Genomic DNA, 15,726 nt, shown 5'->3' on the forward strand with positions numbered 1-15,726 from the left:
AATGTTGTGAGATCTGTGGAGGGGCAGACAGAAAACTCAAAACAACAAAATTGCTATAGAACCCAGAATCGAGGGACGCTCAATATATACGCCCTTCTATGTGGTTTGCATTTTTTCTTTTTGTTTTGGGGTGTGTGTGTGTGTGTGTGTGTGTGTGTTCTATGCACATAAGTGCACACACAGCAGCTGGAATGCAATGTCAGTGCCTTGCTCTGTCATCCTGTCTTACTTTCCTAAAACAGTCTTCTCTGGATCTATAGGTAGGCAGTTGGCCAGCAAGCTCTGACCCCACAATGCTGGAGACAGAAAATGTTCTTATTCACTGAGCCATCTCTCGAGTCTCTAATTTTTCTTTTCGGTAAATTAATTGTTAGAGTTGGCCTACAAAGTAACGGTGTCTGCGGTGATGTTTTCATATGTCCATGACATTATACTTTGCTCTTTTTTTTTTTTTTTTTTTTAAGCACACAGACATCCTTGGGAACATTATTATCAGGAGTTTCCAGAGAAACAGGACCAGGAGATTATATATAATTATTAGAGGAGATTTGTTTATTATTTATTTTCACACAATTAGAGACTCCACCTTGGCTGTCTACTGACCGTAGAGACAGGGAAATTGGTAGCTTGCTGCACTGTCCCAAAAGCTGAAAAGCTCATTCAGAAAGGGAGTGGGGGTGGGGTGGGGGTAGAGGTGGGGGTGGGGCAGTGATACAGCTCCAGTCTGAGGTCTGTCTGTGCTGTTCCCAGGGGCACGACTCTCTGAGGCATTCGTGTCTTCCCTTGTCTTCCCATTTAAGACACACTCCTGTACAGGAGTGCAGCGCAGGGCAGGGCAGTGCTGGGTCTTGGGTTTTGTGAATTCTCCTTTCTGCTGAGTTACTGAGAGCACATGGGTAGTTTGTAAACGGATGCTAACTCGTCCTTCACCTGCCTGCCACACCTGCCGTGGTTCTCAGGTGAGATCCTCACGATGGCTCCTTTCTGGGATACTGGTACCGGCACCCAGGGCATGAAGACAGAAATGTTTTTAAATGTCCTGCAGTGGGTAGGACAGTCCTCGTGATGCAGAATCAGCCACCATGCTAGTAGGGCTGAGAGACCAGTGGGCCAGGGAGCTACGCTGTAGGTTAGCTTTGTGTGTATTTTGAAGAAGGAACTTCATAGACTGCAGAGGTAGCTCTCGGGTAGAGTGCTTGCCTAGCACGTGCAAGGCGCTGGGTTTAGTCTGCAGTGTGCACGTATACACCACCACCACCACCACCACCACCACCACCACCACCACCACCAAAGGGAAAAAGAAAAGAAAACATTGAATAGCAGACCTAAAAGGAGTTCAGAGTATGCTAGTCACCCATCCCCTGCCCCCCCCAACACATGCTGGAAGCCCACTAGAAATGGAGAATTCTTGGGCTCTACCTGAGTTTGAAACACTGATTCAGGAAGTTCTCTTTCATAAGATCCCAGGAAATGCCTTCACGTTTGAGGACAAGGCCTAATTGTCACTGCAGGATAAGTCCCTAGACCAGAGGGACGGGCCTCTGAGAGAGACCTGTGATTAACCTGACCTCACCTTTCCCCTGGGCCTTGTCAGGGACTGGCCATCTCCCTCCTGTCTGACCCACACCCTAACCTTTGGCTGTCCCCTGAGTAGGGATGGTGGCATTCTGATAACCCTGTCTTCTGCCCTCCTGCCCCTCTTCCCAGGCCTATGTCCTGTTGGGACAGTTTCTTCTGATGCACAAGAATGAAGCAGAGTTCCAGAAGTGGATCATCTGCTGCTGTGGAGCCACGGAGTGTGAGGCCCGCCAGAGCTCCACCTGCCTGAAGGAGTGGTGCTCCTGTTTCCTGTAGATACCCCTGGCCTGGCGGCTCTACCTCAGATAAAGGCTTCCCACGCTACCCACACCCAACCTCCAAGCTGTTACTTGTGTCCTTAATGTATTTCTCTCTGTGTGTGTTTATGAGGTATGTATTGGTATGTATATGTGTGTTTGCATGTGTGTGTGTGTGTGTGTGTATGTGATGTACATGCACATATGTGTATGTGCCTGATATATACAGGTGTTGGGGAAGGGTTGCTGAGTAATACCAAAAGTTGACCTAGTTTTGTCTCTGAATTTTTTTCCAGCTTATAATTTGAGATAAGGTCTCTCAATGAACTTGGAGCCCACCAATTAGACGAGACGAGCTGGCCATCCAGTATCAGGAACCCACTTATCTCTAGACATGTGCCACCAGACCCAGATTTTGTTTGATGTGGGTGCTAGGGGTCCACACTCTGGTTACTGTGTCAGTGTGCCAAACACTTTCCTGATTCATCTCTGCAGTTTTTACAATACGTGTGTGCACTCGCGTGTACACACACACACACACACACACACAATTTGTTTGTTTGCTTGTTTGTTTGTTTGAGACAGAGGTTCCATCTTTAATCCAGGCTGGCCTGGAATTCACTGTGTAACCTCAGCAAGTCTCAAAATTCCTACTTGTGATTACAGGTGTGAGCCACCAAGAGTGGCATTTGTGCCTCTGCTCACCTCTGACTTTAGTGGTGCGTGAGCATCTTAAGAAGGGTTTATGAATGGAATAAAATAAAATAAAAACCCAAGTTCACCCTGAAACATACCCAGAAACAGCCACCACTCACTTTAGATGAACTTAATACCAAATCACTCTCTCTGAAAGGTTATGTGACTTTGTGCATAGCTTTTTAAATGCACATGAGAGTTCCAGTCAGTACCTTGGTCACTCATCGCTATATAGCAGGTTACTACAATACAGAACAGCTTAAAACAGAAAGCCAATTCTACTCCAGATGGGGCACCCCAACCTGACCATCAGACTCTGACAGGGCAGGAAAGAACAACTGTGCTGTGCGAGTCCACGGGAAAGTGAACAGAGGCACAGGATTTCCCAAAGCTGGCCTGGCATCGCACATAGGTGATCTCAATACCTTTTTAAAAACCCGAAACACATCAAACTTGGGTTTTTCATTCTCCGAGCTTTTCAGATCAGAGGGGTTTTGATTTAGGAATATACAAATCATCTTAAATCTGAGCTCTAAGGTTGGAAACACCTCTCTGGTCTAAGTATTTTGGATTCTTAGCCTATGTATGAGGTCCTGAGGGACAGGATCTTGAAGTTCATTCAGCTGACTGGTGGTGCCTCGATGTCTCCTGAGGTCATAAACTGTTAGCGACAACGTCGTTGCTTCTTCTAAGACTAGGATGGAAGATCCATTCCCAGAGAGGCTACTGCAGGAGGCTGCTGGCTGAAGGCCTCATTCACTCACAGGACCTGCCAGGGACCTGCCAGGGGACTGCTGGGGGTGGGGGAGGGGTGGGGTGGGGTGGGAGGTGACGGAAAGAGACCACAGAGACAGAACCCCACACAGAGATAGAACCCCACACAGAGACAGAACCCACACAGAGACAGAACCCCACACAGAGACAGAACCCCACACAGAGACAGAACCCCACCCTGCTCCCTGTGACCTAATCTCTGACTCACGCTACAGCCCATGCCTGATTTCATTCTACTTTTTAGAGGCAGGTCATTAAGTATCCTAGGAACAAGAACCCCTCCTTGAAACAGCAAACAGTGCAGATATGTTTTAAGGTTTTCACTGTTGGAGTTTTGGGTTTTGTTTTTTTAAGTAGATATTTACTTTATTTACATTTCAAATGTTATTCCCTTTCCTCGTTTCCCCTCGGAAAACCCCCTATCCCAACCCCCCTACTCCTGCTCACCAACCCACCCACTCCCACTTCCCTGTCCTGGCATTCCCCTATACTGGGGCATCGAACCTTCACGGGACCAAGGGCCTCTCCTCCCATTGATGTCCAACAAGGTCATCCTCTGCTACATATGCAGCTGGAGCCATGAGTCCCACCATGTGTACTCTTTGGTTGATGGTTTAGTCCCTGAGAGCTCTGGAGGTACTGGTTGGTTCATATTGTTGTTCCTCCTATGGGGCTGCAAATCCCTTCAGCTCCTTAGGTCCTTTCTCTAGCTCCTTCATTGGGGACCCTGTGCTCAGTCCAATGGTTGGCTGAGAGTGTCCACCTCTGTATTTGTCAGGCACTGGCAGAGCCTCTCAGGAGACAGCTATATCAGGCTCCTGTCAGCAAGCACTTCTTGGCATCTGCCATAGTGTCTGGGTTTGGTAACTGTTGGGGTTTTTAGGTACAACTCCACAGAGAACCGTCTTTGACTAGAGTACTGCCTCTCCACAGCCATCCCCTCCCCCACACCCAGCTCCCGGCCGCTACATGATGAATTTCTGTCAAAGTTGTGGCTTTTCTAGAAATCCATATAAATGGAATAACACAGTGTGTAGCCTTTTGAGATTGGTTTTTTAAATTTAGCATAATTCATCTGATGCTAATCTCCTATACAGGCTTTTTAAAACCCCAAAGGGTTTGACTCCGTGTTGTTGGTGCCCTTTTCCTGTGGGCATCTGCTCTGCCAGGGAAGTTCAGCAGTTTCTCCTAATGATGCCCACTCTGTGGAGGGACTGTCTGACTACAGGGGCAGGCCCAGCCTTTAGAGGCAGGAGAAGGAACTGTGCTGTCAACAACCAGGGGGAAACAGACATGAAGTTGATGGGAAAACAGTGTCCTTGTCATCTGGATAGGACAGCTCCAAGATAGGCGTCCCACTAGGGCCAAAGCCCATTTTCTCTTTACTATCCTGTATCTACACCCTTTTCTCCCTGCCTCACACTCTTGTCAGTGATTCCCGAGACCTCTCCTGTCTTAGTGTTCTTTCTCTGTTGCTGTGATACAGTATCTTTCTCTGTTGCTGTGATACAGTATCTTTCTCTGTTGCTGTGATACAGCATCTTTCTCTGTTGCTGTGATACAGTATCTTGACACAGGCAACTGAGGAGAAAAGGGGTTTGTTTGGTTCACAGGCCCAGGTTACAATCTATCTGGAAAGGTTTGTCACAACCAGCTTGAGCTGGTTGTATTGCTTGTACACACACACACACACACACACACACACACACACACACACACACACACCGTCAAGGAGAGAGCAATGTATACATGCCGTTCCCTTTCTCCACTTACATAGTCTAGGATCTCAGCCAGCGGGCAGGTCTTCCATCTCCATGAATGCCATCAAGAAAATCACCCACAGGCACTCCCAAAACCCATTTCCCAGTGAGTCTAGCTTCTGTCAAGTTGACAATTAAAATTAACCCTCATACTTCTCCTCTTTCACCCAAAATATTCAAATTTAGTGTCTGATTCTTCTTCTAAGAAACTCGTTTACTTTTATTTTAACAAGAGGAAGAAAAGTAGAACAACAACAACAAAAAAAGGCCGAGTTTTGATGGATTCTTTTCATCATTAGACACAGTGATACAGCTCTAAATCAAGATCTTCCAGACATGAGGATGGAGTTCAATGGTGTGGAGTATTTGCTTGACATGTATGAGGCCTTGGTTTAAGGCTCATCAAGAAAATTGATTTTCTTGGTTAAAATTCCAAAGCTCAAGAGACAGCTTAGCAGTTAAGAGCACTGATTTCTCTTCCAGAGAACCAAGTTCAATTCCTAGACCCACATGGCAGTTCACAGCTATCTAACAGTAGTCCTAAGGGATCTAGTGACCTCTCTGGCCACTTTGGGTACCAGGCATGTTTGTGGTACACATATTTACATGCAAGCAAAAGACTCAGATGTATAAAAGTAAAATTTAAAAATTCAAAGTGTAACATGGTAGGGAAAAATTATCTTTGGGTTTAAAGTCTAGTTTTAAATGATAGACGGTGTGAATTCCCACTGTAAAAGTCAAAAGAACTCTATTTAATTTCTTCCTCAATTCACATTTTATTGGTTTTATTTATACTTCCAATTTGTCTAAGTTTTATAACATTTACATTCTTCCCAAAAGCATAATCCCCATTGTATATTTCAGAGCTTATCATCCATTTTTGTCAGTGCCAGAATCTTCAAGGTCACAGTTTTGTCATCACAAATTCTTTGGTGCTCCCCCTAGTTGTCCTGTATCAGTCACCAGAGGCAGGACTGATAGAACCATCTCAAAAGTCCCTGTGACTTAGTCAGCAAAGGTTGACATCTCTCTCATGCCACATGTCCAGTACATGTCATCAGGAGAACTGCCCCCATAATCACTCTGTGACTCAGGGGGAGGCATGTCCCCTCTCCATGCATACATTCCCATGATAATCACGACAGGAAGGAGCCAGGGCAGCGCCTTTCCCTAGAAGTCACACATCCCACATGTACTCATTGTCCAGAGCATGTCACATGACCTCTCAACTCTAAAGGGGGTAGGTCTCTTCAGGAAGGAAATGGAAAGGCATAAAGATCACCAAAAACAGTAACAGCAATTAAGCGCTTTCTTTTTTTCCCAGAATGCCTCATTGATGCTGTACTTCCTGACGTCATAACATGTGGGGCTATGCCGACTTCAGTCTGCGAACTCTAGCTCTCTGCCTTTGTTTTCCCTAAGGAGAGAGCTGGAGTTCCAGAGCTCTGCCTTTGAGAGATCAGGCCCTGACTACCCAGTCTGCCCTGACTACCCAGTCTGCCCTGGCTCCCTCTTCATAGCCTACTCTTGGACTAATTTTCTGGTGGTAGTCATTTGGAAGACAGAAGACCATAGGCTCCAAAGGAAAAGAAAAGGTAGTTTTCTCACATGGTCTATTCCCTCTTCCCCTACCACTGTTGAAATTCATCCCTTGGGCCCGTAGTGTCTCGAATCATAGTGGTGGTAGTAAGGTAAGAAACCTGTAGGATATGAAGTCATCAAAACTAGAGGGCCTGCGCAGAGGGATCCTATATATTAACAACAAGAGCGGCTCTTCCCTGTAGAACATGTAAGATATCAGAGTGACCACTGTTTCCCCCAAACCTTACCCAAGTCAAGGAATTTCCTCCATCACTCATTATCTTGTACTGATTTTTTTTGTCTTCTTTCTAGAAAAAAAATTAATGACTTAATTTCTCCAGTAAAATGATTGGCCTCTAGTCTTCTCCTGTTAGAATCTTACCTTTGTCGCCATAACCGCTTCCTCCCGTTACAGGTAAAAAAGTGATTCCCATCCAGTTGACTTATACACCTGACTGTGTGACTTGCCTTGGCCAATGATATGGGGCTGTCACAATACCACACCTGCCCTGAAGATTCTCTCACATTAATGTCTACTCTCTTGTGACCCTGCAGACACCCAGAGAAGAGCTACTGTCTTAAGTAATCATTGTTGGGCCCCTGAAGGAATCTCAGGTGGGTTTGAGCTTACCCTAACCCTCAGCAAGGACCAAAGGCCAGCAAGCTGCTGCAGCCACCCAGCCGCCCTTATGGCCCTGCGTGTCAGTCAACGCTCCACTCCACAAGAATAAAGGCTTGCACTTTATGACCAGTGGTGTTTGGGGCAGTTTGCTCTACAGCAATTGTCACCTTCCTTCTAGTCTCTAATGACTGACCCTACCCTGCCAAAGTCCAAACACTCCTTTACCTGAAGAGCCCAGAGCAGGTAAAAGAATATTCTTTCCAGAGTTAGTCAGATATGGGTGTGAGTTCTGCCTCTGCTGAGCACCACTTCACCCTGAGAGAGCTGCTCAACTTCACTAAGCCTCCGGTTCCTCCATAAAACAAGGGCAAGGCAGTAATTTTAGTGTTGCTGCCTCGCATCATGGGTCAGTGCAAATAGCCTGTGTCAATTGCACGGTTTGGTGAGAATGAAGTAAAACAACACTGTCTCTGGTCTCCTTGGAGCTCTGGTCTCCTGAGGGCTTGGTCCTCTCTTGGCTCTCAGAAAAGAATGAACAGCTGTGTGCTAGCAGAGAGTCTAGAGAGAAATTTATTCTATCCAGGGGAGGTCTTCTCTGGCCTATGAGTCCAGGTCACCACTTCAGTCTTTGGCACTCCACCCTCTTAATGTGTGGGAAGAAAAGATAGCAGATGAACATCAGGCATATTCCAATGTTAACCGTGACTTTGTGGACTCACATGGCTCCTCCCGACCCTGGTCCCAAAGGTGTATTAAGGACACACCCAAAGTAGCAGCTTACCTTCAAGTCCTTAGCCCAGCCAATGGAATCTCTCAGCAGGGTGGTGAGTCTGTGATTTGGGAAGGGTATTGTCTGAGAATTTTGACCGGCATCTAAAGCAGTAGTAAGATATCTTCGGACTGGTGAGATGGCTCAGCGGTTAAGAGCACCAATTGTTCTTCTAAAGGTCCTGAGTTCAAATCCCAGCAGCCACATGGTGGCTCACAACCATCCATAATGAGATCTGACGCCCTCTTCTGGAGTGTCTGAAGACAGCTACGGTGTACACACATATAATAAATAAATAATAAATAAATAAATCTTAAAAAAAAGAAGATATCTTCAAGGTAGGAAGCTTTCCCCCTCCCCTTCACCTTGGATCTGGAATGTGAGTTTGGCCAGGAATCAATGATTTTGATTATAATTTATCAAGTATCTAAGGCTCAAAGCACAGTTAGGGCTAAGGTCAGAGTTTCTGGCTTCCTGGAGCTGTATAGCAATGAGGGATGGATGAGAGCCCAGCAAGGGCCTTAGTTTGAACCCTTACCTGCCACCTAAGACAAAAGTCCTATGAGGGTGGAAATGTAAGGGGTACCCCAGGAAATATAGATCAGAGCAGGAACATAACCAGGAGGGAAAGCAGCCAATAAAGGGGCCTTCACCACTATTTATCAGCGTGGACAGGAAAAGCTTACCCCTTGGGGGCAATTCTGGCAGCCAGAGGAGAGCCATCGGGTAATGGGACCCCACCCTGGGGAATCCACACACACAATCACCACTCACCGGTGGGTGACTGATCCCAGGAACTGAACTGCTCACTAGAAATATACACCTCACTGGAAAGGCAGCAGCAAGCCACTGTCAGGAAATAAGGGGCTAGGAACACAGCAGGTACCAGAAGGCCCTGCCTCAAGGTGTGTTATGGAGACAATGGGACTTAACTTTGGAATAGAATCCATCCCTTGCCACAAGTTACATTATCTTTGTGAGGCCTCCCCTTGGCCGAGCTAGGTGTCAGCAAGATGGCAATGAATGTGTCTGTTTATTCATGGACTAGGAAGACGGACATGCTCAAAGTTCTATTTGTGGTGGCCCTGACAGCCAAAATATTACCATGTAAACACTAAGTGTATCTTGTCACTCCAAAGAAGTAACATTTTGAGCTTAGCATTAGAAGGCAGGTCTCACTTGAATAAGCTGAGGATGGGGAAGGGAGAAGGGGAGGAAAAGGGAGAGAGTAAAGGGGAGGGGCAGAGTGCGCCATAGGTGGTGGTGGTGGGGAACACAATCCACGTGACTCACTCAAGGTCCTTCTAAAGCCAGCCGGGCGTGGTGGCACACGCCTTTAATCCCAGCACTTGGGAGGCAGAGGCAGGAGAATTTCTGAGTTTGAGGCCAGCCTGGTCTTCAAAGTGAGTTCCAGGACAGCCAGGGCTACACAGAGAAACCCTGTCTCGAAAAACAAAACAAAACAAAACAAAACAAAACAAAACAAAACAAAACAAAGGTCCTTCTAAAGCCGAAGCTGTGCCTGCTGCCTGCAGAGCTCCCTTTGTGGTAGGAGCTTGTTTGGTGATTTTGTTTGGTGAATTGGAGAGGCTTTTAGGGCCACTAGGGCAGTCTTCATGGGGACAGACAGAATTTTGAATGAATGAGGATGTCTATAATGATTTAAAGGGAAAGAGGTGAGTCTGAGAGTATCAGCTGACTGAGAGGAAACTCTGTGACAGAGGGAAGAGACTGTGCAAAGGCCCTGGGGTCTGAGTGCAGCTGATGAGTCCAAGAGAAGGAATGAGGAAGACAGAGAGACAACTAGAAACAGCAAATCCAACCTATACTAACTATTGAAGGCTAACAGATCTGAGGAGGTGCAGTGTATTAGTGGGCACCGGTCATCAAAACAAACACACCCCAAAAAAACAAAATAACAAACCAAGAAGCGGCACATATCTCATTGCTGTAGGGCTTGGCATCTCCTTTGCTATTTAAAATGCCTTTATGTCTATTTTGGGAGCTGTCTTTAAAACAGAGCTAGGAGACAGCCCAGAAAGCAAATGCAGACATCTCAAATGACTTGTCCATGGTCCTGGCCCTTCTTAGTGGCATTATGTGCTACTGCACTGCCCTGTATCTGGTGGCAGGGGCCTTTAGTCTGGTCCAAGCCAAGCCAGGCACTGGCCAGGCCCCATAATGCAGCAGCTACATCTCCTTCCATGAGAGCTGTCCTTGAAATTAGGCAGGCTAGGCAGCGATGTAGACCCATGAAGAGTCAGGGAGAAAAGAAATGGTCCAAAGAGACCACCACTCTCTTCTGTTTCTTTAAAGTGACCTTGGCCTTGGGAAAGGAAAAGAATTAAAGGCCAGTGAAAATGAGATCCCCAAATCCAAGGCCAGAGAGGGCAAAGGCAGCTTCACCTCTGCTCGGAAAGACAGAGCTGATGGGAGGCTATGTATACTGAAGGTGGGAATGTCTTCTACTGTTTTCTTTCTTCTGAATTATATAAGTAACAGTTCAAAAGTGTCCAGATAATGTAGGATTTGGTGTGGTTCAGAAAGTGGAAATGCCCTTTATTCCCATCAGATAACAACTGCTGACAATTGTTTCTTTCCTTATTTTCTGTGCATGTATCTGTCATAAGATAGTCAGAATACACTAGACCCACCCATAATCATATCCATCTATCCATCCATCATGTATCTATCTATCTACCCATCCACCCATCCATCCATCCATCTACCCATCCATCCATCCATCCATCCATCCATCCACCCATCCATTCACACATCCATCCATCCATCCATCCATCCACACATCCATCCATCCATCCATCCAACCACCCACCCACCCATCCATCCACCCATCCACCCACCCATCCATCCACACAAACATCCCTGTCATCAGTGGCTTATGTTTCTTTCCACACATTTTCCAATGCATTTCTTTAAATTAAATTGTACTTATTTATTGATGGACAGCACACAGGCCTGGCACAGCATGTGTGTGACCGTCAGGGGACAATTTGTGGGGTTCGCTTCTCTCCTGCCACTGTATGGGTCTTAGATTGAACTCTGATTGGCGGTCTTGGCAGCGAGTCCTTTATGTACCGAGCCATCTTACTAGCCCTCATGTGCATTTTCAAGGACAGTTTTACGAGAATAAAATTCATATAACATTAAACTCCTTTGTGCTTTAGCCTATCGCAGTCATCGGCCTCACTAGAATCTGATTTCAAAATGTTCAAATCCCCCAAGGACAGGGCTGTTGGTACTCACTCCCTTCCCACAGCGCCCCCCTCCCCACCCTCGGAAACCACACCTCTGCTTTCTGTCTCTATAGATTTGTCTGTTTTTGTTTTTGTTTTGTTTTGTTTGTTTTTTCGAGACAGGGTTTCTCTGTATAGCCCTGGCTGTCCTGGAACTCACTTTGTAGACCAGGCTGCCCTCGAACTCAGAAATCCGCCTGCCTCTACCTCCCGAGTGCTGGGATTAAAGGCGTGCGCCACCACGCCCGGCATAGATTTGTCTGTTTTAACACTTCGTATGCATGGAATCATGTGTTACGTGGCCTCTGCCTTCTGGCTTCTTTCCCTAAGCCTCATGTTTCTAAGATCCATCTGTGTGGGAGCATGTGTGTATATGCATTTTACAAAACAAGTTGAAATTACAGGGAAGAGGCATTATCTCGGCTTAAAACATTTACATATTTACATATTTTAAATATTTTCCTCTCATGATTAAATCCTCAAAAAATAGTACAGACTTATAAATCCCAGCTTCTGGAGAGGCCAAGGCAAGAGAATCACAAGTTCAAGGCCAGTCTGGTCAATGGAATGAGACCCTGTCTCAAATCAAAAAAAAAGTGGGGGTTGATGAGACGGATCACTGGGTAAGGAAGGGCACTTGCCACCAAACCTGAGAACCTGAGTTCAATCCTCAAAAACCACAGGATGAGAAATGGAAGCCTACCAACTGCCCACAAACTGTCCTCTGCCTTCTCGAGCATGCCATGGTGCCACCAAGCCCACACCCCCACACCCTTACTCACATACAAATAAATAAATAAATAATAAATATATGTAAAAGAAATAAACCATGAAGAAGAGGCTAATTATACAGCGTGGGGTAGAGGCCTTGCCTCACATGCACCAGGCCTTAGGTTTAAAGCCTCAGTAGAAGAGGGCACGGAGAGAAAGAACAGTTTGAACAGTTCTGATCATTTGTGTCTTCTCGGGGCCCTTTGTGAATTGGTTTAGTATTTGCGCACACTGATGCGGCCCTCCTGTGCACATCAGAGCCTCTCCAGATGGCACAGCAATGTCAGGACAGTGTACTGGCCCTGTACTGGCCCCTAAAGAAGTCGGTCAGCGGTGTGAAGTTGCCCGTGCTCTGTGCAGACACAGTCTGGCAGACATCACGTGGCGGTGTCAACCTGTGCACACCCAGCCCTCAGACATGTATAACAGCACAGTGTGTGCACCCCATGTTCACTTGAACCTCCCATGCTTACTGAGAGGTGTTGGGGTGGGGGTTGCCATAATGAGCAAAGCTTTGGCAAGCAGCTTTAATGTTTATTTCAGTCTCCTGTCCTGTCCTTCCTCCGGGAAGGTGCCTAGAAACAGACTTGAGTGTGGTTTAGGGAGACAGACAGTTTGAGATTTAAAACTTTTGACTCTGCTATTTTCTTTTTTCAGAAAGTTCTGACCCGTGCCACTCACCACAGAAAAGCCCAATTTATTAGCGGGTTGTGGCACCAACTCCGTTCCAGCGCAAACGGTCCCTCCCTATCCCCAACACCGCAAACCCACTGTTGGTATTGAGCCTGCTGGGCATCCTCACAGGCTGCTCCCTGACTGTCCCTTCCCAGTCTTTACCTGCTCACTTACCTCTGCCATGGCCCTTAGATTAAAAACAGGCCCTCCAGGCTTATCTCCTTCCCCGGCAGCTGCGCTGTTACTTTTTTCTCCATAGCATTTATCACCTTCTAATCATCAACCACACCATTCACTTATTTTATTATTCTGGCCCACTACAATTAATCAGTAGAGCCTGGCCCCGTGCCTGGCATGAGTAGGCACACAAGAAGTAAGCGTTGAATCGAATCCACTGCAGGCACTAAATGCTACTCTTACAAAATTGGGGCCCACCCTGCCACCCACATCCACTATGAGAGTCTCCTACCAGCTCCCCATCAGTTCTCCTTTTTTCTTGACTCTGAAGTAAATTGGGAGGCAGCTTCCTTTGGAGTTGTTTGTCCTGCTCCTTTAGTGAAACTTGGACTAGGCAAACCCTGTCAGATAAGCCCGTCTGTGAGCCGGGAGAACAAAGGTGTGTGCTTCTGGAAGGGGTGCAGATGCTTCCGGGGTTCTCAGGGAGGAGAACCCACCAGGGCATCCGTCTCCCTGGGACCTCCCCGGGGCTGGCTCCCCTGGCCTGGTGGACAAGGACTGCTGCCCACAGTCCTTGGAAGGCAGTAGTCTCTGGAAAAAGCTGTGCTGCAAACGCAGCCCTGGGGGAGCGGAAAGGCAGGTCTCAGCAGAAGCAGGGAAATCCCTTCCCTGGCCCAGCCAGGCACCGCAGGGAGTCCCTGTGGAGCCTCCCCATTGTACCACGCTTCCGGCCAAGCTCCTGGACTTTCTACTGTAGCTGAGGAGCGAAATTCCCAAGCCCAATATGGTCATGTTTTTAAAGAGCCCACAAGTCGATGAACAAAGTCCCACAATGAATGGTCTCAGGGTCAAATCTGCACCAAAAAAAAAAAAAAAAAAAAGCTCAGCGCTCATCTGAATCACAAACTCTCGGCCACATTCCTGCCTCAGAGTTGCCCGGTCCACACCCTGCTCCCACCCGCAGCCCGCACACCCCTGCCCTACCCCACACAGCCAAAGCCTTGCCCCCCCCCCCCAAGACCTATAAAATATGATTCCCACCGAGATTGGCATCAGAGAGCCAGCCTCCTAATTTCTGACAGGAATATTCTGGAATTCTTTTGGGGGGAATGACTGTTAGAGTCCAAATGTGTTCTCTAAATCTCCTCTGAAGATCTGTGTGTGTGTGTGTGTGTGTGTGTGTGTGTGTGTGTGTGTGTGATGGCAAAGCTATGCAATATGGTCTTTATAAACAATGCAAGACAAAAACCGTTCCTAATGTTCACACGGAAAGCACAGGACGCCTCAGAGGTTTGATGAGTTTCCGGAAACAAACAATCCTGGTGTAGCGATCTAGGGGCCGCACATCCAGGTAGGCTCTGCTCAGATCACAGACTACCCCTGGCCACCCACGTCCTCCTAGACCCCTCTCATAGTCTGCTTCCCACGCTGTGCTGGCATGCAGCAGCTGAGGCTGGGCTAGGCTGCTCTTGAACTTGGGGCTCATGTGTTCTCCCGTGTCTGGCTTCTCTCAGTATGAGGCATGTTATTGCAGTAGCAACAGTTCCGGGTTTTGTTTGTTTTTGTTTGTTTTGTGGCTGGGCCGTATTCCACTTCAGTAATAAGTTAACTTACTTATTGGTCATCACAATGACTGTCTGGACAAGGCATTCTTTTGTGTCTCTTGGTCTACCCAGCTCCCTTGGGTTACTTGGAGTAGGGTTGCTGGGTGACAGGACCCATATGTGCTCGGCTTTACTTAGCTAGCCAGACAGCTTCCCAACGTGGTCACTCTCTGGATAGCCGCGTCTGAGCTCCTGCATGTCTGTGTCTTCGCTGATTTTTTTTTCTAGGATGGGCTTTCCAGTTTCAGTCATTCTGGGAGTAGCGTACGTCTCAGTTTTCATTTACACTAAGGAACATATCTTCGTTTTAAAACTCTTGGCGTGTAAGGCATGACACAGACAACTCACACTGGGGTTGTAATAGGGGATCTGAAGACAGGGCCTGGTGGGGGGGCTCCCCAGAACCCAGAAATCAGGGAAGCCACAACAGAAAGGGTTGGAGAGATGCGCTTGCCAGAGAACAAGAGATCTGATGTCACCATCCTCCTTGGTGAGCCCATCCCCAAAGCTCCAGACTCTGTCTTTATTCTCCACACCCTGGCCAGTTTCCCGTCCTTTTCCGGCAATCCTTTTCGTTACCCCTCCCCCCATCTCCTGGTTATCACCTCTCAAAGTGCTACTCAAGAGTCACACCTTACAGACAGCTCCCTCCACCCTCCACCCTCCACCCTCCACCATCCACACTCCACTGGTTTTAACTCACTGTGAGTGGCTAATTTGTGGTCTGTAAGATTACAGCCTCTGGCTTGCTTCTGTGACCTGAACAGTTTCCTCCCCCTCCTCTTCCTCCTCTTCCTCCTTCCTCTCCCCCTCCCCTTCCTCCTCCTTCTCTTTCTTTTGTTACAGCATCCTGAAGTTGGGAGACAGTGTGTGAAAATCTAGCTCTCTAGCAATTCTTGAAAAATATGAAGGAGAGGGCACCATGGCAACCAGCAGCCAGAAGCTGAGAGGCAACTGCTACCTTTTTCAGGCATTAGGGTGCCCAGTTGACCACAGTCCTCTCCCTGATACACGATACCAGTTGCGCCCCCGTTCTGTGGCATGAGCTCCCCTCAAGCCAGACAGACCTCTAGTGGCACGTGTGGGTGGCCGTTGTTGTTTTAAGAGGTACATCGAGGAATCCAGGAAAGGGGGAGGTGAAAAAGGAGGAGAGGACTCCACTAAGGGTGCGGACAGGTTAGCTGTGGGCAAGTGAAGTTCAGGACACA

The 15,726-nt window shown here is 47.4% G+C and overlaps 1 protein-coding gene across 2 annotated transcripts in view; it reads left to right on the forward strand.

Moving 5' to 3' along the window:
* The window catches only part of Banf2 (barrier to autointegration factor 2), a 38,800-nt gene extending 36,880 nt beyond the window's left edge, over positions 1 to 1,920 (forward strand). Inside the window, exon 3 of one of the 2 annotated variants that reach the window (XM_021195052.1) lies at positions 1,708 to 1,920. In XM_021195052.1, the coding sequence (XP_021050711.1) occupies positions 1,708 to 1,854 (147 nt within the window). In that variant the 3' untranslated portion in view covers positions 1,855 to 1,920. The remainder of the gene's footprint in view (positions 1 to 1,707) is intronic. The other variant, XM_021195051.1, reaches the window with a different exon arrangement.
* The last annotated feature ends 13,806 nt before the right edge of the window (positions 1,921 to 15,726 follow it).

Source organism: Mus pahari, chromosome 3 (genome assembly GCF_900095145.1).
Source record: "Mus pahari chromosome 3, PAHARI_EIJ_v1.1, whole genome shotgun sequence".
NCBI lineage: Eukaryota > Metazoa > Chordata > Mammalia > Rodentia > Muridae > Mus > Mus pahari.